The 20936-nt window shown below is 55.0% G+C and overlaps 1 protein-coding gene across 4 annotated transcripts in view; it reads right to left on the bottom strand.

Moving 5' to 3' along the window:
- The window catches only part of OSBP2 (oxysterol binding protein 2), a 348826-nt gene that overhangs the window by 278346 nt on the left and 49544 nt on the right, over positions 1–20936 (bottom strand). For all 4 annotated transcript variants that reach the window (XM_069871030.1, XM_069871029.1, XM_069871031.1 and 1 more), the window contains 11 exons: positions 16050–16248; positions 15035–15152; positions 14701–14767; positions 14164–14334; positions 10716–10961; positions 7994–8114; positions 7141–7244; positions 6702–6797; positions 6100–6284; positions 5069–5289; positions 3447–4546 (listed from right to left, as the gene is read on the bottom strand). In XM_069871030.1, the coding sequence (XP_069727131.1) occupies positions 4404–4546; positions 5069–5289; positions 6100–6284; positions 6702–6797; positions 7141–7244; positions 7994–8114; positions 10716–10961; positions 14164–14334; positions 14701–14767; positions 15035–15152; positions 16050–16248 (1671 nt within the window). In that variant the 3' untranslated portion in view covers positions 3447–4403. The remainder of the gene's footprint in view (positions 1–3446; positions 4547–5068; positions 5290–6099; positions 6285–6701; positions 6798–7140; positions 7245–7993; positions 8115–10715; positions 10962–14163; positions 14335–14700; positions 14768–15034; positions 15153–16049; positions 16249–20936) is intronic.

Raw genomic sequence — 20936 nt, forward strand, 5'->3', positions numbered from 1 at the left:
CTCAAGAGTTATCTCAAGATCTTCCTGCAGAGGATGCTGCTGTTCCCCATTTCATCCCCATTTCATCTCCATTTCAGATTGTGATGAGATTGTAGAAAGAAATGTTTTCCTGTGAGGCTGAGGAGGCACTAGCTCAGGTTGCCCCGAGAAGCGGTGGCTGCCCCATCCCTGGAGGTGTTCAAGGCCAGGTTGGACAGGGCTTTGATCAACCTGATCCAGTGGAAGGTGTCACTCCATGGGCTACATCCCAGGGTAGGAGAGTGGAGACTGAAGAGAGCAGAGCATCTGCAGAGAAGGAAGAGGAGGGACCCTGTGCTTCATCCAGGCAAACTCAGACGACGGCTCTCACGAGCCGATCCCTCAGCCTTCAACAAATGATCCGAGCATCTCTAATCCTGTGACACACAGATTTATGGTGGTGATGGGATCTGCTCAGGGTCTCTAGGTGAGAGACAACCCCCTGGTGTCCTGACCCTGCTGCAGGGCCATTCCCACCAGGCATGCTCTGCAGTGGAGCTCTGCACCTCTTGCTTGGGTGAGGCTGGGGCTGAGGGGGCAGATTTGGGGGGCACTGAGGTTTGCCCATCATTAAAGCCAAGCTGCCAGCATGGAGCTGCCAGGCCCTCACCCCGACACCGTGGGCACCAGGCAGGAGGCTCCTCCATGTCCCCAGGCAGGACACCAAGCGGTGCTGGTGTCCTCCACCCCTGTGCTCACCTGGCCAAGCTGGGCTGGACAGGCAATCCGTCGGGAATCCAGGACAGCTAGCCAGCAGGACAGATGGCAGGACAGGCACTGCTGTGTGCATCCATCACCTGGCAACACGCAGCAGGCAGCCAGTCTCAGCCCACCTGAGGCTTCCCTGTGGCCTCTACAGCCCCATCCTAGAGCTTCCTCCACCTCGCCTGGGCCACCGCCTCTTAGCCACCTCCTGCCCCACACAGCACCCCCTGCATCCCCTTCCCACCATCCCCACAGAAACACCTTCCCTCGGCACCTTCCTATGGTCCACCTCTCCTCTTCCACCTTCCCTTGCCAAGCATCTTTTTCCTTAGACAACCTCCACTGGGACACCTCCTCCCTGGCAACCCCATGTCCTGGTTCTCCTCCTACTCTGAGCCATCTCCCCTGCAAAACCTCCTTACCTTGGCACCAACCTCTGGCCATCCCTCATGTCCTTGCTCTCCTGGGCAACCTTCCCTTGGACATCTCCTGCCTTCGACAACCCCTGCTGTGCTATCCCCTTCCCTCCCTGGGCCTCCTCTCTCTTTGACCCACCTTCCCTGGACCACTTCCTTCCATGGGAAACCCTCCTCCATGTCCCTCATTCCCTCAACAATCTCTTCCCTGGATCTCCTCCTCTGGGTAATCACCTCCTTCTCTGGACAACCTCCTCCCTTGGAAAACATTCCCTGGGCCACCCTCTCCACCTCTGGGCAACCTTCTCCCTTGCAGAACCTTTCCTAGGCCACCTCATCCTCCCTCACATACCCAGGTCCCCGTGCTCACCCACCTCAGGGTTCCTCCAAGACCCCCCAGCTGCAGCCTTGAGGACTGAATGACAACGTCCGCACTGTGGTTTGTAAAACTCCCGAATCCAAGTTTTTATTACAGCGTGGGAGAGGGATCACTCACAATAAACTGTTCCAAAAGAAATACATTCGACAGCATTTACAGTGGAATGACATTAAAATCCTGGGCAGGGGGGACAGAAAGACCAGGAGATGGTGCTCAGGTGAAGAGCTAGGTGACCTCTGGAAGATACAGGAGTTGTTAAAATCAGCCTAAAATCCAGTGGAACCCTGGGTGGGGGGGATGCTACTCGCGGTCCTGCCAGCTCTGCTGAGCTGTGTGGGGTCCGCGATGGCCATTCCCAGATGGATGCTGTGACCGGGGTATTTCTTGGGGTGCCAAAGCCCAGCAGGACGCTCAGTGCCACCGTCACTGAGCAACGCCTCGCTCCACACTCTCCAGCACCACAGGAACACTTGGATTGTGGTTTGTGCAGGGGTTTCCCACCTCTCCAACACTTGCATTGACAAAGGAAAATAAGGCATTTGGAAGGGCTCAATTCCCAGCCCACCTGACCACACCAATTCCAACTGTGAGTGGGACAATAACCCCGGAAAACTCTGGTGGGCACCACAAACCAAGCCAGCGCCACGAAGGTTTTAGTGCAGAGCATCCTCTGCTCTCCCAGTGAGGTGAAATCCCATCTCCAACCCATCACGTCCTGCATCCCACAGCTCATGCAGACGTTTGGAACACTCAAGAGCTCCACCAGCTTTATGGGCAAACCCCTGGGAGGCTCTGGAAGGAGCAACCATGCCAGCCTGGCTGCTGTAACACCTGGGAAGCAGCTCGGAGCATCCTGCTCCCAAATACCGAGCACTACTTCAACCTTCAAATCATCATTTTGAGACGGGAACACGTTTGTAACACGTTTAGAACATGGTCGCATCCAGCTTTGGAGCAAAACGCTGCTGCTCTCCTTTGGGAACAACTCCATTCCCATCACCCCCGCCTTTGGGACAAGCCTAGGGAAGTCATACTCGTGCTACAAAAACTCAGACAGATGCTCCTGTCTTCATGATTTTTCCTCTATTCTGTACCATAGAAATTTAAGCAAAATAATTTTATATATATTTTTATATAGATATAAATTAGAAGCAAATAAATAAGATTAGAGGGTGCATTGAAACGGGCGGTGGTGCCGCTCCGATAGCTGCTCACTACGTTACGCTGCACAAAGTCCATGGATATGTACAGGTGGGTTTGCTGGGGACAACGGGCACGGAAGTGCTGGAAGAGAAGCCATCTGGTGGCTGAGGAACCCAACTGCATAAATGTCCCATGTGCAGCCCGGGGTTTCCAGTTACCATTGCCTCAAAGTTCATTATTGCTAATTATCTTCCAAGGTGGAGGTGACAGTCTGGCCAGAGGAGCCCAGGAGGGCTTACGATTACGTTCCTTACGATATGATGGAGATCCAGAGAAGAAGACATCAAAAACAAGATCTGAGTGGGCAAAGGTGGGTGTCCAGTTCTCCCTGATAGCTCTCTGGCCCAGCAGATCCCATCTCTGGGGTCCTGCCACCCCCGTCTTCCCCTCCGGCGCTGGGAACCAGAGGGACCTGTGGCACCGCTTGCTCCTGGTCCGTGCCGATCATCAGCAGGGCTCGCTCCACTTCTCCTGGTGCACCCAGGACTGCAGTGAAGCAGTGGCATGCAGGAGGGGTGAGAAGGGCTTCCCTCAGCTCCGTGCTCAGGCTGCTTTAGCGACCTCAAACTGCTCCTGGGAGAGACCATGAGGAGAAGGAACAGAGCCGGGCACCAAGTGCCCTCCAGGCTCAGCTGGAGACTGCAGACCAGACCCATGGGGAAGACACAGGGATGGGAGACCCAGCACTGAGGCTGCATCCCAGGGAGGCTCCAACCGATCAGTACCGTGGCATCTCTTCCCACCCCTCCACCAGGAGCAGGCAGAGCTCAGCAGGAGACGCTGCCCACAGACCCAGCACCAAGGTCCAGGCTCCACCAGCCCCTGAGCTGCAGCAAGACGGAACAGGAGGGAGCCGGCACGTGGACCCTGGAGCATTGCTGGCCTACAAACCTCTTCATTGTGTCTGCCAGGTGTTCCTGACCTCAGCGAGGCTATTTCCCCCAAACCAACCCAACCATCCCAAACCTCACTCAAATCACTCTCCCAAAGCACCATGTTAAGGACAGCCCCAAGCCTTGGCTGAACACGGCAACCACGTGGAGTCTGCTCAAACGCTGCTTCAAAAGCCAAAAACAAGGTCAAAAAAGAAAAACTTGCCAGCTAGGAGATCCTAATTGGTGTTACTGGGATGACTGGGCAAGGCAGGAACTGCCAAGAGCCTCTGGGATCGAGTGCCGTGGCCCCCAGAGGAAGCTTTCCAAGCAGGATGCCGAGCGGGTCGGCTTTGTCTTTGGAGGAACCTGATCTTTTCTTAAAAAAATAATTCCGTGAAGTCCACACGCAAATGGGGGAGGGAAAAAAAATGACGTTGAAGGGAAGAGCTCACACGAGTGCACAGCATCCCCACAACGCGAGCATCTTTGGAAGTCGACGTCTCAGCTGATCAAGCCGAGGCGTTGAACGATAAGAGGCAGCAACTCCTGACAGCAATAAATACGCTGGGCTACAAATGAACCGATCCACTTGCTGAAAAAGCTGTTGTTAAAAAAAAAAGGATGCTATTTCTTAGTGCGTAAAAAAATAGGTTTGGATTCCCTGTTTAGATTTGTGTTTCAAATTTCGGCATGTATTGACTCTGGATTCGCATGGTCACTGCCGGCAGGGCGCTGCCCACCTGTCCTCACTGTCCGTCTGTCCATCTGGGGAGCCAACATGTGGCCACCCAGCGCCAGTGGAGCAGCTCAGAAGATGTCAGGGCACAAACTCCAGTCCTGCTTCTCTTTGGCCTCCCAGTAGCCACCCTTGTAGACGCAGATGAGCTCCCCCGTCACGGCATCCACCTTGCGCTCGAACCACAGTGGGATGTAGCCCTCGTAGTCCTTGCCTGGCCAGAAGAAACACAGAGTGAGAGATGCTCTTCCCACACCTGCCCAGCCGCCCAAGTAGCCACGGGGACATGGAATCACAGAATCATTAAGCTTGGAGAAGACCTCCAAGCTCATCCAGTCTAATTGTCAGCCCAACTCCACCGTGCCTGCTAAACCATGTTCCCAAGTGCCACGGCCACATGCGTTTTGAACCCCTCTAAGGAAGGAGACTCCACCACTGCCCTGGGGACACCGCTTGTGACTGGCTGCCAGCTGGATTCAGCTCCATTCACCGCAACTCTCCAGTGAGATTTTTACCCAGCGAAGAGCACACGTCTGAGCTACGGGCCACCAGCTTCTCTAGGAGAATGCTATGGGAAATGGTGTCAAAGCCTTTACTGAAATGAAGGCTGATAACATCCACAACCTTTCCCTCGCCCTTCCCTCAGCCCCCAAACCCAGCACGGTTTCTTCGCCACATCCCTCTTTCGCAGCAAGGCACAGCCGGTCCCTGCCACCAGCTCCCCAAAGCATCCTACCTTCCTCCAGGGCTTCCACGGCCTCAGCCTCCCGCCTGCGGCGCACGGCTCGCTGCTTCTCCTCCAGCCGCTGCTTCTCCACGTTGGCTTCATCCCAGAGGCCGCTCTCCATGAGGCGCTGGTCGGGTCTCAGCCTGCTGTCGGTGGGTGCCACTCGCTCCTCGGGCTCGTTGAGGGTGAGGGCCAGGTCAGAGAAGAAATACATGTTCTCGGCGTTCACCCTGCGGATGGAGAGCCCTGATCAGGACTGTGGAGGTGGTGCCCACCTTGAACACAGCTCCCCATCCCTTCACAGCCTCGCATCTCGCCCCAGCCCTCGCTGATGCTGCTCCAGCTGCCCCAAACCAGAGGAGCAGGGGTCCTGTGGGAAGCCCTGCCTCCCACCTCTACGTGGAGATGACAATGACACCTCAACGGGTCTTAGAGGGGAACAGAGACCCACTCCTTGGTTGGCTCTGCGTAAGGAAGCTAAAGGCCAAATCTATGAACTCTGAGTGCTGCATCGCACAGCCAAGACACGGAACAGCTTCACCCAGGAGCTGTGGAACTGGTGGCATCAGGCAGAGGACACTTTCCGCAAAAGACCACTCCAAGAGAGCATCTCCAAAGCAGGAACCAGCCATGGATGCTTCCAAGGACTGGAAATTGGGAGATCAAACTCACTGTGGTCAGTGCTGAGAGGAGACTGGTCTCCAGAGGGCTTCAGGGCTTCAGCAACCAGTGGCATAGGCTGGCCAGGACTCACCAGCAAGGCACAGCAGCCCCAAAAGCCTAACCAGTACCCTCAGCTACCCAAAACCTACCTGCAAGGGTCCCCCAAAGCCACCCACCAAGCAGGGACCTGCTCTCCCCTCCCGTTGGGTGCACACACCCTGTCAAAACCCACACAGCCACCCAAATCCTGGTCCCCATCCTGTGTCTACACGTTCATAGGAGCCTGCTCCATCCCGTGGGATTCAAGGGCGACACCACAGATCCCCGTCCAGCTGCTGCACCCCGGGCACAGCACCCCACGGCGAGAGGGGACTCACGGGAGGGGGTACTTCTTCCACAGGACCTTTGGGGACAGCGTCTGGTAGACAGTTTTCTGCTTGCCCTCCGTGCTGGTGCTGCCGTGACTACTATGGACTATCTTGGAGCATTCCATCTTCTCATCCCACGTGCCGGACATGACGTAGTGGGCTTTACCATCAGCGTCGCTCACCACCCCTGTCACCTGGCAGAAAGAGATGGATTTGCTGGGGTTTGGGAAGTGCCCAGAGGAGTGGGACAGGCAGAGCAGGGCAAGACACCCTCCAGGTGTCCCAGCAGGAGCTAGACCTGGCGCTGCGTGTCCTCAGACATCAGCTGCGCCCAACACAGTGGGAGCGCAGACCCATCCTGACCACGTAAGTGGGTTTCCAGCCCATCAAACCGTTCCCAAGTCCCAGTGGCCAGCTCTGGCACACAGAGAGACAAAAACCAGGCTCTGTTTGGACACAGCTGGTCCCCCCCAGCCCTCCCTGGTAACCAGCTCAGCTGCTTGGCCCCATGCTGGAGCTCATTCTGGCTCAGCTCAGAGGGAAGAGCCAGGTCCCACCCCATACAAGAAAGAGGAAAGCCCAAAGGAGCCAGAAGCCACCCAGACACATACCTTTCGGGGGACGTCTCTGGAGAAGTAGCTGTAGGGGGTAAATTTCAGCTGGCATTTATCTTTTGACTTATGGTTTACAATCTCTATTTCACCGGACTGGATGAAAGACAGAACCACAGCGAGTGAGAGACTTTGCGAGGAGACAAATCAGGTGTTAGTGCAGGTACAAAATCACTGCCCGCGGCAGCATCGCTCCTGGCTGCAGCCACTGTACCCAATGCCCCTACCAGCCACAGGGAGAATCCATCCCACCCTGCACCATGGACCTGCTGGTTTGGGGAAGAGCCATGAGAAGCTCCAAGAAGCCTTTCCCCATCCCTTCCTGGGAAGGACGTGTTCCTGACCCTGGAGGAACTCCAGGCAGACCCTCCCAGGAGGGCAATGCCCTTCCAGCCCTGCTGCCCTTGCTTGGAGCCAGGCAGGACCCGCAGCCACCGACCTGGTCAATCCAGAGCTTGCCCACGATGATGTTGTGAACAGTGGAGGTGACTTTCCTCCAGACGTAGTGATTCCCGCTGGAGTGGAACTCGAGGTGGATGGCGCCTGCGGAGAGAGGAGCAGCCTCGAGCTTGGCACAGCACCACGCTGGCTCCTCAGCCCTCACCCAGGGCCAGCCCTGGAGTCATCCCTGCCCTTGCTGCACACCCCGTGCTCTGCTGCAGGATGGGGCTGTGATAGCTGCAAAAGCCCCTCCGCCCTCCCTGCAAGCACTCGTTTCAAAAGCAGGTGGGAAATGTGCTGCCTGGTGGAATTCCAGCATCAGGGAAGCAGCCAGGTGCCAGCACAGTGCTGGGAACAGCCCAGGGACAGCCAGAAGGCGAAGAAACCACTGGGAGGAGGCAGCATCTGCATTACTGCACCTGGCTGCCAGGGACAGGGTTAGAACAGGCAGCAGCTTAACCTTTAAATGTCATTTAAGGAGAAAGCACTTCATGGACAAGCAGGGTAGGTCCAAAGCACATCCACTGTGGCACTAGCAGCGAGCAAAGCAGTCTCTCTTTGGAGCTGGGATGACTTCCATCGAGTTACAGAATCATACAGTGTCCTGAGTTGAAAGGGACCCAAAAGGCTCATCAAGTCCAACTCCTGTCCTTGCACAGGACAACCCCAACGTTCACCCCATGGGGCTGAGGGCCAAAGTCTGCTGGAATTATAGGATTGTCTGCAACCAGGGGCACAAATTCGTGCTCCTGCATCCCTCAGGGTGGAATTCACGTAAGCCCATGTATGTTACTTAAATCTTGGGGGTATTGCACAAGCACTGCAGGGAAGAAAGCATGCAAGTCACCTACCCAGCGGCATGATGGAGAGGTATTTGCCCCTGAACTTGCTGGCGATGGTGATTTCCTGCCACAACGTCCACCCTCGCTTGGAGTAGACATGATGGGCGGCTGCTGGGGGGTGGTGGCTCACCTGGGGAGAGGAGAAACAGCCCATAAGAGAGAGAGAGAGAGCGCCCTGGTGAGCACATGGCAATCAGAGCAAGATTCCTAAAAGTGACGATAGCTCCACACCAGCTTTGGCCCCAAGGGTACCCCACTGTGCTGATCTGAACACTCCAACCTTCTCCTGGGCACTGTGGTGACCTCCCATGAGGTGCCCAGCAGCACGTGGAGGTGCACTGAGCTCCTGACAGGATTTTCTAAAGCTCCGTAGCAAAGCATCAACTGGAAAAAAATTAACTGGCAGGCTGAGAGAGCTGCAGTGGTCCAGCCTGGAGAAGAAAAGCCTGCAGGGAGACCTTAGAGCAGTTTCCAGCACTGAAAGGGGTTCCAGGAAAGCTGGGGAGGGGCTCTGGATCAGGGAGTGCAGGGATAGGATAAGGGGGAATGATTTTGAGCTGGAAGAGAGGAGATTGAGATGAGATGTTAGGCAGAAATGTTTTGCTGTGAGGGTGGGGAGGCCCTGGCCCAGGTTGCCCAGAGCAGTGGTGGCTGCCCCATCCCTGGAGGTGTTCAAGGCCAGGTTGGATGGGGCTTTGAGCAGCCTGATGCAGTGGGAGGTGTCCCTGCCCATGGCAGGGGCTGGAACTGGATGGGCTTTGAGATCCCTTTCAGCCCAAACTATTCCATGATTCCATGAACCTGAGCAGCTGTCACTGTGAGACAACACTGTTCCATGACCCAAAAATCCAAAACCCAGGCAGATTCCCAGTAAACCCAGTTACAGCACCTCTCCTACCATCAGCAGCTCCTACTGCTCTGCCTCAGAACCCCTTGGGCACACAGGTCCCCAGGTTCTGAGATGCACAGATCTGCCTGTGGCTTTGCCTCAACAGACCGGGCTAGAAAAGCAGATATGACTTCCTGCATCCTGGGGATGACTTTAACAGGACAATGCTTACTAGGAAAAGCTTCCCAAAATCAAGGTGGGAGCAGGATCCCCCAAGCAGAGGGCTCTGAGACACAGTTCTCCAGCATGGCACACACCGGGAAGCAGCCAACCACTGCCCCGATGGCCACGGCACCAAGCTCAGGGATTATTGGCACTGCTGTAATTACAGGCTGAGCACCCCAAGCTGCTGGATTACAAACGTGAGCAGAGCAAAAAGCTCTCTGTTAAATCCCACTCTCACCGGCAGGAGCAAATCCTATTTGGATAACTGGATTTCAGACAGGAGATTATTGATGCTTTGTACGGCACGTGGGTGGGCTGAGCAGCACACGCAGCGTCCCAGAAGTTCAGAGCAGTGGGAACAGCGTCCACCTGTCCACCCCACATAGGTGAGACACATTGCCAAGGCTACACATTGCTACAAAGTGGTGCTATCACCAAAATCTGCCCTTTGAGGTGGCTCCAGGAGGGAATTTAGAGGCTTTGCTCATGGACCAAAAGCTCCAGAGTGCTTTAACGGAGCAGGTTTGCTCCAAGTTATCATAGAATCATAGAATCACTAGGTTGGAAAAGACCTCTTAGATCATCGAGTCCAAAAATTCCTATTTTGGGTGAAGCATGTGTACTGTGCCAGGGAGGGAGGGACATGAGGACCAGGCAGAATGCCCTGTCCACATGTCTGATGTCTCCATGAGCATCAGAGAGCACAGGATGGCCTGACCCCATCAGCAGCAAGACCAGGTCCCATGCAGTGCCCCATCAAAAAAGCCCACGGGTCTCTGCGACGTGGTCCGCTGACAGCTCTGCAGATCTTGGACCTGCAGTGCCCTCTGCAGAGTGACAGAGGTTTGGGACCTTGTTTGGTGCCTCTGAACACTGAAAGGTGTGCCCTGAGATGGCACAGCCTCCCCTGCAGAGCAGAAAGCCCCCACCAACACGAGGTCCTGCCTCCAAGGGATGATAAATAGCCCCGTCACTCCCCAGGTATCCAGGATGGATCTGCCAAGCGTATTAAATATTACAGAGTCCATTTTCTTCACAGGTCACAACTCACTGAGCGCTCCAGGTTTCCAATCAAGCCCTGCTGTTTGACCGATGCATACCAGATGCTCTCTGTGTTACAGCCCAGGGCTGACAGAGGTTCTCACATTGCCCCCAGGCTTTAAAACTGGAAATTTTCAGTCCAACAAGAAAGAAATGAGACCCTGTGACACCCTCTAAAGACACCTTGAAACAGTCTGGGGGCATCACTGCACAGCTACGAGGGATCTCGGGTGAGAAGAGCTTCTTCTTTTCTGCCCAAGTGTTCAGATGTGACACAATCCCAGCTCCCGACAGGCTTCCAGGAGACCCTTTTCCTCCGCCTTGTCCCTACCTCCTGCTCTGCAACAGTGGGATGGGCACACTTGGCTCCTGAAAAATGCCCTGGGCTGTGCCTGCTGGTGCTTATAGAAACATAGAATCAGTAAGGTTGGAAAAGACCTCCAAGATCATCCAGTCTAACCATCAGCCCATCCCACCACCCCTGCTAAACCAAACCTCTGCCAATGCCAACACCAACCCACTGGCTGTCTCAGCTCAGCGTGAGGAAACTTGGAGTCTCCTTCAGTCCAGGGATGCTCTGGCTGAAAAGAAGCCACAGGAAAGACACGCCGAGCCCCTCTGCAGCTCACGGCTCACCTGCTCACACAGGGAACGGAAACCAAACTCCTCCAACCGGTCAAGCTCATAGGTTTCCCCCAGCAGCGGGTTGAATGGCTTCGCGGTGCGGTGGACAGTGGTTGAGTAGGAAGACACTGAGAATGCGGCAACAAAGCACATCTGCTCCGTGGAGCTCTCGCACTTGACCGCTTTGTCTAGTAGCTCGTGGTACTCCAGGTCCTCCGTCAGCCTCTGCAGCATGGAAAGCGGCTCGTTGAAGTTCACCTGGAGGGGAGAAAGGATGGCTAAGCAAAGCAGGAGAGGTGCCACGCCAGGCTCTTCACCCTTTGCCTTTCCCCTCAACTCCGTCATACCCCCTGCACTGCACCATGAAAGCATGAGGGCTTGGAAATTTCCAGCTGAGAAGCATGCCATGGAGCCACAGCCCCCGTGAGCCAGTGGGCGATATCATCGCAGATATCACCTTGCTCCACCACTGGAGCTCTGGTGACCCTTAAAACGAGCCTCAGCAGTCAGACCAGCTCCCTCCTGCCTCCCACCAGCATCCCACCGGCCAGCAGCAAGAGTCGATGTGGGCAGGGATGTGCTGCTCCCCAGGCTGCCCTCCATCCCCTCCTGGCAAAGCCATCCCTGTGCTGGGCTGCAGCCCAGATGCTCAGAAAACCTTGGGAAGTCCCATTTTGGCGTCTCCCTGGGACCACAGCCCCACAGCAGCACCCAAACTACTAAAGGCAGCAACGGCAGTGATGCCACATGGGGCAGAGAGCGGAGGGGAAGCTCTGTCCTTGGAGAGACCAAATGGGTCCCATTTCCACTTTCAGGTCATTGCTTTGTCAATTAGAAAACCCTGTCATACATTGCCAGGTCAGACAGGCTGCAAACATCTCCAGGGAAAACAAGCAGTTGATTTTAGCAACACTTTTTGTTCTGAAAAGAACTGACTTAAACAGATAATTGAAAGGAAGCCGGAGATGCTTTGTCTCCGAAGGTTTTCTGCCTCAAACCCATCTGTAATTCCCCTTTTACTCTCAGGTTAGAAGAAAGGAATATGGTTTTGAAAAAGCAGATGGTTGAAGGATAGGAGAATCACTTCTACAAGGCAAGTTACATCTTTTGCACTAAAGCAAACAAACCCAGAGCATTCACTGAGGGATTGAAGGAGCCAGGATCTTACAGCAGCTGAGCTATGTAGAAAGGGCAGCATCACATCCATGCAAACCTGCAAATCACTGCCGGCTCGAGACAGCTCTCGAGAGAGACGCGGGCGGCACAAGAACAAAGCCGGCATCTGCATCCTCTCCACCAGCACCGCTCGGGCAACAGCAGAGCAAAGCCCTTCCACGGAGGGAGATGAACCCATCAGAAATGCTAAATCCCTAAAGCTCACTTCTTGCTTTTCAGTGCTGCAAGTTGGGTTGTTCAGAGGAAAAACGAAGGAGCAGTTTTACAGCTCATCACATGAAGTTATAGAACAGTTTGGGTCAGAAGGGACCTCAAAGCCCATCCAGTTTTAACCCCCTGCCACGGGCACGGACACCTCCCACGGGATCAGGGGCTCCAAGCCCCATCCAACCTGGCCTTGAACACCTCCAGGGATGGGGCAGCCACCACTGCTCTGGGCAACCTGGGTCAGGGCCTCCTCACCCTCACAGCAAAACATTTCTGCTTAAAATCTAATCTCAATCTCCCCTCTTTCAGCTTAACACCATTTCCTCTCATCCTATCCCTGCCCTCCCTGATCAAGAGCCCCTCCCTACCTTTCCTGGAGCCCCTTTCAGTACTGGAGGCTGCTCTAAGGTCTCCCTGCAGACTTCTCTTCCCCAGGCTGAACAATCCCAACTCTCCCAGGCTGTCCTCCAACCCTTGGATCATCTGGGGTGTGGGGGTTTGGAAACGCTCTGAATTTACCAAGAATCAGGCAGAATGTGTGGAAGGAGCAGCTCCCATCACTCGGTTTGCACAGCAGGCTCACCAACAGTCTGTGCTATAATTAACCACATCCCCAAACAGCCCTCCCCAAGCTGGCTGCTCTGCTTCCTCCTCCTCCTCACTCACTCCATTTACCGCCACGTCAGCTTGAAAACCCTCACTGGGCGGCTCCACCTCAATTCATAGAGCTGTTGGCTTCTCCACAAGCACTACAGTAAGAGAGCACAAATAACTCTTGAAAAGGGATTAAACTGATCAAAGGGGATTACATTGCCCCCTGCAACCTTACCAAGGCTGCTTGGTTTTGGGGTGAATCCTCCAAAGAACTACCATGTGCTGCTGACCTTATGGGGCTCTCCCTGTACAGAGAGCAGAGAAGAGAGACTGATACCAGGCTGAGCCCCTTCTTTAGGAGCTCCAGCTCTGCTGAACAGTTTGCAGAGCCAGCAGTGCTTGAAACCGGATCCATTCACCCCGGGCAGGGACAGAGCAATCACATCCCCGAGCCACCACCGAGCGCTGCTGTGCAAGCAGAAGATATTGCTCTCAGGTTTGGACTCAGCAGCTCCTGGAGAGATGTGATTGATAGGGAAGGTATAAATTTCCTCTCTCCAGACACCGGCAGCTGCTGGTATTTCATGTCCTGAGCTCATTTCTGCACCCAGCACGCCCTTATCTGATGTTGATGTTACTGCAGAACCGCTAACGGATGGTGCTGGGCTGTGTGTCTCGGCTGGAAACGGCACAAAGAAGAGACAAACTTGTCCCTCTTACTCAGAGAGTGTTGGGCACTACTTTAAAAGAGACGAAACACAATCACTGCAGGATCCAAGTCCCTCTAACTTGCTCCTTCCCCTGTATCCAGCAAAGTACTGGACAGGCAACCAGACCATAGCAGTGTTCTGTACAGATTCATCCTAGGGCCAGCGCTCTTCAACATCATCATAAGTGACCTGGATGCAGGACTTGAAGGTTTAATAAGTTTGTACCTGACAAGGGGGAGCGCTTTTCAGCTGAAAGAGGGGAGATTTAGATGAGAACTTAGGGAGAAATGTTTCACTGTGAGGGTGGGGAGGCCCTGGCCCAGGTTGCCCAGAGAGGTGGTGGCTGCCCCATCCCTGGAGGGGTTCAAGGCCAGGTTGGATGGGGCTTGGAGCAGCCTGACCCAGTGGGAGGTGTCCCTGCCCATGGCAGGGGGGGTGGAACTGGATGGGCTCTGAGGTCCCTTCCAACCCAAACCATTCTCGGATTCTATGATTCTATGATTTCAAGGAGCAAATTAACTGCAGAGACAAAGACACATCAAAGGCTAGGGAGAAGAGCGAGGTGGTTTCAGAGGGTTCCACCCATGCTAATCCCATCCCCAGAGGGATTTGGCAGCTGGTGATGAGCTCCTGCCCTGCTGCCACAGTAACTAGCAGGACCAAATCCAAATCGTTTACACAACCAAGAGCCATGCCCAACCTAAACCCTCAACACCAGCAGCAGAGCAGCTCCCTCTCCAGCAGCCCCTGGTGCCTGGGACACTTGCACTTACCGGCATGGGGATCTTGGACAGCTCTTTGCCGATACAGTTCTTCATGATGCTCCAGAGGTTAAGGCTGTAGTTGGGTTTGTTGGGGATGCGAGTCCGTCTCCTTTTCTTGAACAGCAGGAGATCTTTGCAAGTGGACTCATTGTAGCTGCTTTGATTTGAGCTTTCAAAGACCTGCAGAAGCAACAGGAGAAAAGCAGGCCTAAGCTGGAATCGCCTGAGAAGACCCAGCAGCTCCTGGGTCAGGAGACACTGCCTGCCCTTGTGCTGGGGAACATTGCTGGAAGCCTGTCCTCCAGGGTGTGGGATAAATCACAGCGCAATTGCCTCCCAGCACTGTCCTGCTTCCCTTAGGAGAGTGTCTGTGCACACTGTAAGGCCACTGACTTCTGTCCCTCCCATCATAGCTCACAGAGCAACCAACTCTGCTCCACACTGGAGGGACCCAGATGCAGAGTCCCTCCAAACTCTTCCTCCTTTCCTGCTCTTCTCCCTTCATCCCACCAGGACCATCCTTCCCGCTCTACCCAGCCAACTCACATTGTCCTCCAGGTTCCAGTCCTCGGGGTGACCCTCGCTGGCCCCGCTCAGGTTACTGCCCGAACGCCTGCCAGGAAGAAAGCATCAACAGGAAAAAGTGAGCAAGGGCAAAGAGGAGAGAGGAGCCAGGGTGGGTACAGCACAGCCACCATCACCCAGAACATCTGCAGTGCTGCCAGGAAGGCAACAGGGCGATGGAGGCTGTGTGGGGAAGCTGGGCAAGGATGATGAGCCATAGCCGGGGCCATCCACAGCCTCACTCACTCCAGGGATTCAGGAGCAGCCGAGCACAGTGCCAGGCTGCAGCACATGGCCCTGGGGTAGGGGCTCGTACCTGTGCTGCTTGGGGTCTGCAGTTACAGTGATGAAAGCTGGTGCATCCTCCATGGCATCAAAATATTCCGTCTCTTCATCTTCATCACTGGCCTCTCCTTTGGCAGACTGCACGCTCCCTGTTGGCACAAAGGGTTTGAGATGCTCAGGTCCTTTAAGAACCGATCGAGTCTGTCCCCAGAGCTCTCCTCGCACTGTGTCCCCTCCAATCACAGAATTATAGTATAGTTTGGGTTGGAAGGGACCTCAAAGTCCATCGAGTTCCACCCCTGCCATGTGCAGAGACACCTCTCACTGGTTCAGGTTGCTCCAAGCCCCATCCAACCTGGCCTTGGACACCTCCAGGGATGGGGCAGCCACCACCTCTCTGGGCAACCTGGGCCAGGGCCTCCCCATCTTCACAGCTCAAAATCATCCCCCCTCATCCTATCCGTGCACTCCCTGATCATGAGCCCCTCCTCAGCTTTCCTGGAACCCCTTTCAGTGCAGGCAGCTGCTCTAAGGTCTCCCTGGAGCTTTCTCTTCTCCAGGCTGAACAACCCCAACTCTCCCAGCCTGTCCTCATACAGGAGGTGCTCCAGCCCTCAGGTACCTCCGTGGCCTCCTTTGGACCCATTCCAAAAGATCCATGTTATTCGTGTGCTGAGGACTCCAGAAGTGTCCCAAAGTCCCATGGTCACACTTCTCAAACCCCTCCAGGGACAGAGACTCCACCACTGCCCTGGGCAGCCTCTACCAGAGCTTCACCACTCCTTCAGTGAAGGAATTTTTCCTTATTTCCAACCTAATCCTCCTCTGGAGATTTTGGGGACATCCAAGTTCCCAGGAAAGGAGCAGCAAGACAATTAGGGACAACCATGGTGCAAAAGAATCCATTAAAAATATAAGTCATGGGCATACAGGGCATTGTCTTGTCCCTCCTTTCTGTCTCTACAAACAGAAAGCCCTCACTCCATCCCAAGCTTTCTGGAGGGCTCTGCCACTGTACAGCCCCGTTCCCGCACCCCGGCGCTCACCCTTGGCAGTGCTGGTGATGCCGGTGCTGCTGGCGGAGAGGCCGGGCGCTCCGCGGCAGGCGCGTTCCAAGCTGTTGTGCTGCTTGGCTAACTGCTCGATGGTCTCCTCCAGGCGGATGCGCTGCTCCCGCTCATACTGTAGCGCCCGCTGCCATTTTCGGCTGTGAGTCTCAGCCAAGTCCAGGAAATCGCGGCAAGCCTGGAGGGGAGGAAAGGACACGTCAGCCCCTGCACAGCCCTCAAAGCCCAGGAGCTCTTCATGAAGCCAGTGTTGGCACGTGGTGACACCAGAGCTGGCTCCCAACCACCCCGTCCTCCTGTGTGAGGATTTTGAAGAGCTTTGCCCAATGCATGGTATCCACCAGGTTAAGATCTGCTCAGGTGTGACCATCCAAACTCGAACCATCTCTAAGGAGATGGCTGCAACACAGAATTATGGAATCATAGAATCACTGAGGTTGGAAAAGACCTCCAAGCTCATCCAGTCCAACTGTCAGCCCAACCTCACCCCGTGCCTGCTAAACCTTGTCCCAAAGTGACATGGCCACATGTTTTTTGAACCCCTCCAGGGATGGAGACTCCACCACGGCCCTGGACAGTCTCTGCCAGGGCTTGACAACCTGTACTGAAAGGGGCTCCAGGAAAGCTGGGGAGAGGCTCTTGATCAGGGAGTGCAGGGATAGGACAAGGGAAAATGGGTTTTGAGCTGAAAGAGGGGAGATTGAGATGAGATCTGAGGGAGAAATGTTTTGCTGTGAGGGTGAAGAGGCCCTGGCCCAGCTTGCCCAGAGAAGTCGTGAGACCTGAGCGCAGATTTTCAGGGCGCTTCACATCGTATTGTCACCTTGTTCTCCAGAAGCAACTCAGCTCCTCTCCCCACCCCATAAAGTCCCCTTAGCAGCCACCAACAGCAACAAAGCCTTGGGCAGACCCTGCCCTGATGCCTTCATGTCCAGTTTCAATCTGAAGCCTCCTGCCAGTTAAACCAACCCATGCCCTGAGCTGCCTTCTTCTATTACACTGATGCATTGTGATAAGAGGATGAACCCACAAGGGCAAGTAAAGAGATAGTGGCCATGACCTTCCCAGCCCAGCAAAGCTCATTATCTGCTCATTAAAGCTCATTATCTGAAGGTCCCTCTCCATAAGAAGCCAGCACGCAGTGGCCACAGAAACACCGGTTTTGGCCCAGCTTGCTGGCACGGAGGATAGAAGTTGCCGGTTGTCCCCAGCTCAGGGGGGCTGAGCGTTTTAAAACGATACGCTAGGAGATCACCTGTAATTAATCTGCCATGATTAACTGTGGTTCGTAAGGAATCACAGTAAATGAAGGGGAAAGGAGGGAATTACAGAGGAGCCAGGCGAAGGCAGCCTTCCTGTGTCACCAGGGAGCTGGGAGCAATGGGACACGGAGACAAAATTTCTCAGTGGAAATGAATGCCCTAAACAAAAACCACAGCAGATAAAACTTCATGTCCTCCCATCCCACGGCTGCTGAGCTTCGTGTGGATACAGCATTGATCATATATCCCACAGGACACAGCCAGGCCTGAGGATCCACACTGGGAAACGTGCCAGCACGGCTGCTTCATGTGAGGACACAGTGGTGAGGCCAGCCCACCACTCCCAGAGGAAAGAAATCCAGAAGGAAACCATCCACGAGGTTCCTCCAGGACCAGGCCACTGGTTTCCCTGCTGCGGGCTGGGACGGCTTCGCCCTCACTCTCAGTGACATCCATCACTGAGATGCTTTTTCCAGCTGGCTGAGCACCACCAGCTCCCAGGGCGGTTTAGTGCCGCTGCAGAGCAAAGAAAACGCGGCTGGGAACGTGGTCCTGGAGGAGAGGGGAGTGAAGGCAAGTGGGAAACGGGGCTGGAAAGAAAGGTGTCCCGGCAGGGGTGGGTTTGGAGGATGATGGTGAGATCTGAGCAGTGACAGACTGCAGGGAAGAGAGGAAAGATTGCAAAGAGGGCTCTCCTACTGCCCACCGACTGCTGGTCTGGGATGTTGGCAAGCAAGGATTGAACATCCGCTCTCAGCACGGGAGGTCCAGGCACCCCTGGGGTCGCAGGGACCCAGTGGCTGCTGGATTTCCAACACGGATTTCCATGCTTTGGTGGAAAGTGTGGGCCAAACAGGGAGCAGCATCCCATCTCTGCACATATCACCTTAAATTGCAGCTGCTGTGACTGCAAAAGCTCTTTGAAGCAGCTGCTGCGAAGCCCTGATGTGGCACCAGCACCGTGGGGTCTGTCCTTGCTGATGGGTACCCCACAGAGGGCACCGAGAGCCGAGAGGCTCCCAGAGGACCCCAGCCCTGAGGGTCTGGCTCTGCTCAGGGCCAAGCAGAAGAGGTGGAGCTCCACATGTCCCTTCCTTGCAGGAGGTAAGGGTGTGAGATGCTCTCCCTGCCATCGCTGCCCCAACCACCCCAGCAGTGCCCCGGGACCCTGTGGTTGTTCCAGCCAGAGTGAAGCTGCAGCAGGAGATGGCGTGACAAGGGCCCAGGACACGCTCTGACCTAGGGAAGGAGATAAATCTCTTTGTGCCTGCACCCTGCTGAGTCCTGACCTCAGATGCCTTTGGCTTCCTGCCTTGCACCGCACAAGGATGAATCCCAGCTCCGCTTCCCTCCTGTGCCACTGACCCTGCTGCAGCGGCTCAGACCGCTCAGGATCTGGGCTGAAAGAACCCGTAAGCTGCTCAAGGGATGCTTTCACACTGGTCATGCCACCACCTTCTCCTGTTTTGTGAGAAGCCGAGGATCGAGGGGCTGGGGAGCCACCCATGTCCCTCAGCTCCCCCTGATCTCAAAGAGAAGCCAGGAGTACCTGGCAGAGCCTGGACCTTCTGCTTCACCACCCACTTGGTTCCTTTTCAGTACTGGAAGCTCCTCGAAGGTCTCCCCAGAACCCTCTCTTCTCCAGGCTGAACAATCCAAACTCTCTCAGCCTGTTCTCGTATGGGAGGTGCGCCAGCCCTCACATCATCTCCATGGCCTCCTCTGGACTCACTCCAAAGATCCACATCCTTCCTGTGCTGAAGACTCCAGCACTGGATGCAGGGCTCTAGGTGGGCTCTCACAGAAGTGGAGCAGAGGGGCAGAATCCCCTCCCTTGCCCGGCTGGTCCCTTTGCTTTGGTTGCAGCCCAGCTTGGCATTTCAGAGGTGAAAACAATCGCAGTCACTGAGCAGGAGCAGCACCTCGAAATCCAGTTTATAAACCCCTTACAGGGCAGCAGTTAAATTTAGCCACAGCTGAACCCAATGTATGTTGTAAGTCAACCACCACCGCAAATCCACACTGTGCTGGTGAGGGATACGGGCAGAACTCCCAAAGGTCAGTGGGCAGGAGCTCCCTGATGAACACCCCACAAGCGAGAGCGCAGGAGGAAAGCACAAAGCTGCTGCGGTATGGGGTCACAGTCCCAGAAAAGCCCAGCGCTCACTGCAGCCAGCTGGCAGGAGGGTCAGAGAGGGCTTCCCCTCCTCTCCACAGCTGGAACCTCCTTGTAGCAGCTCCTAACCCAACGCTGGATGGTGGGGCTGCAAAACACTGCCATGGCAATGCTATCAAAAGAGTGTGTTTTCATGGAAAAGAATCGCTGAGGCTCCTGCTGATTCCCTTGGAGAAAGAGCCACAGTGCCCTAAGATGCTCCTGGGGAGCCGGAGCCAAACTGTGGTGCCACCAGCCCCATGGTCTGCCCAGCAGCCACCACTGAGATGGGCAATTTAGCACCTTTCACACATTTGTCACAGCAAATACAGCGGATTTCACAGCTTGTTGAAGGCTAATTGGAACAGCCTTAGGGGCCTGTGGGTTATTTATGCAGCTGGAAACATCTCCCAAGGTCTGCCATGTCCTCTCGGGGTAGTGGGGCCACGTGCCTGCAGGCATCTCTGCAGAGCAGCAGCGCTCCTGGTTCCTCAACAGGACCAAACAGGCAAGACTGGACACAGAGATTAAATTCATCAGCTTGGAAGTGCCAGGTTTCTGCCACAGGGTCCAAAACCTCTCTTGGAATTCCTAGCAAGACTGAGCATTTCACTACTTTCAACGTGATGCTGATGGATACTGAGGGACCCATCAGACCTGCATCCCACCTGCTCCAAGCATCCCAGAGGAGCAGCCCCGCGAATCCTACTTTTAGGGAGGAAAAAACCTACCAGGGAGGTAACCACCGTTCCGGGAGAGATGCCTCCTGCTCCTCAACCCGCTCCTTCCTTCGCCTGCACAGAACAAGGACCACTCCATGGCCCAGGAGAGAAGGAAGCTGTCAGATGCGTTCAATCATCTCTTTTTCAAGGGTGAATTATGCAGCACAAGCCATCACTCCATTCATCAGGGGAAGAGCGGTGCTGTTGTGCATAGATAAGTGCTCCCTTCCTTCCTGGAGTCATCAAAACGCTGGGACACAGCTGCGTTCTTGCTTACTGCAAAACAGCCCCGCAGGGAAGGGCCGTTCCTGATCCTCTTTTTAGCTTGGAACACATTCACGCCGCGTCAGCGCTCTGGGCATGGCATAAAAATTAGCAGTTTGGGTTCAGAGCGGCAAGATACACAGAGCGTTTGTGCCACAAGGGGGTTAATTTGTCCTTCCCGCCAGCTCTAAGCAGAAAGCAAAAGGAAAAAGACAAGGATGGAGCCAGCCTGAATCCCAAATGATCTCCCACAAACAGTCAGATTGCAATGAGATGTGGGTTTGCGCGCAGCCATCTGCTGTGACAGCGATGGTGCCCACGGCCACGCCGGTGGCTCAAGGCCAGGCTGGCCAGCCACCACCAGGAGCTCCAGCACGGGGAACATCCAGATCGACACAGACTGCTTAAATAACCGCAAAGCTGTCCCAAATCCTTGGAGTGACCCTCAGCTGCTTCCCAAGCA

This window comes from Phaenicophaeus curvirostris, chromosome 17 (genome assembly GCF_032191515.1).
Source record: "Phaenicophaeus curvirostris isolate KB17595 chromosome 17, BPBGC_Pcur_1.0, whole genome shotgun sequence".
NCBI lineage: Eukaryota > Metazoa > Chordata > Aves > Cuculiformes > Cuculidae > Phaenicophaeus > Phaenicophaeus curvirostris.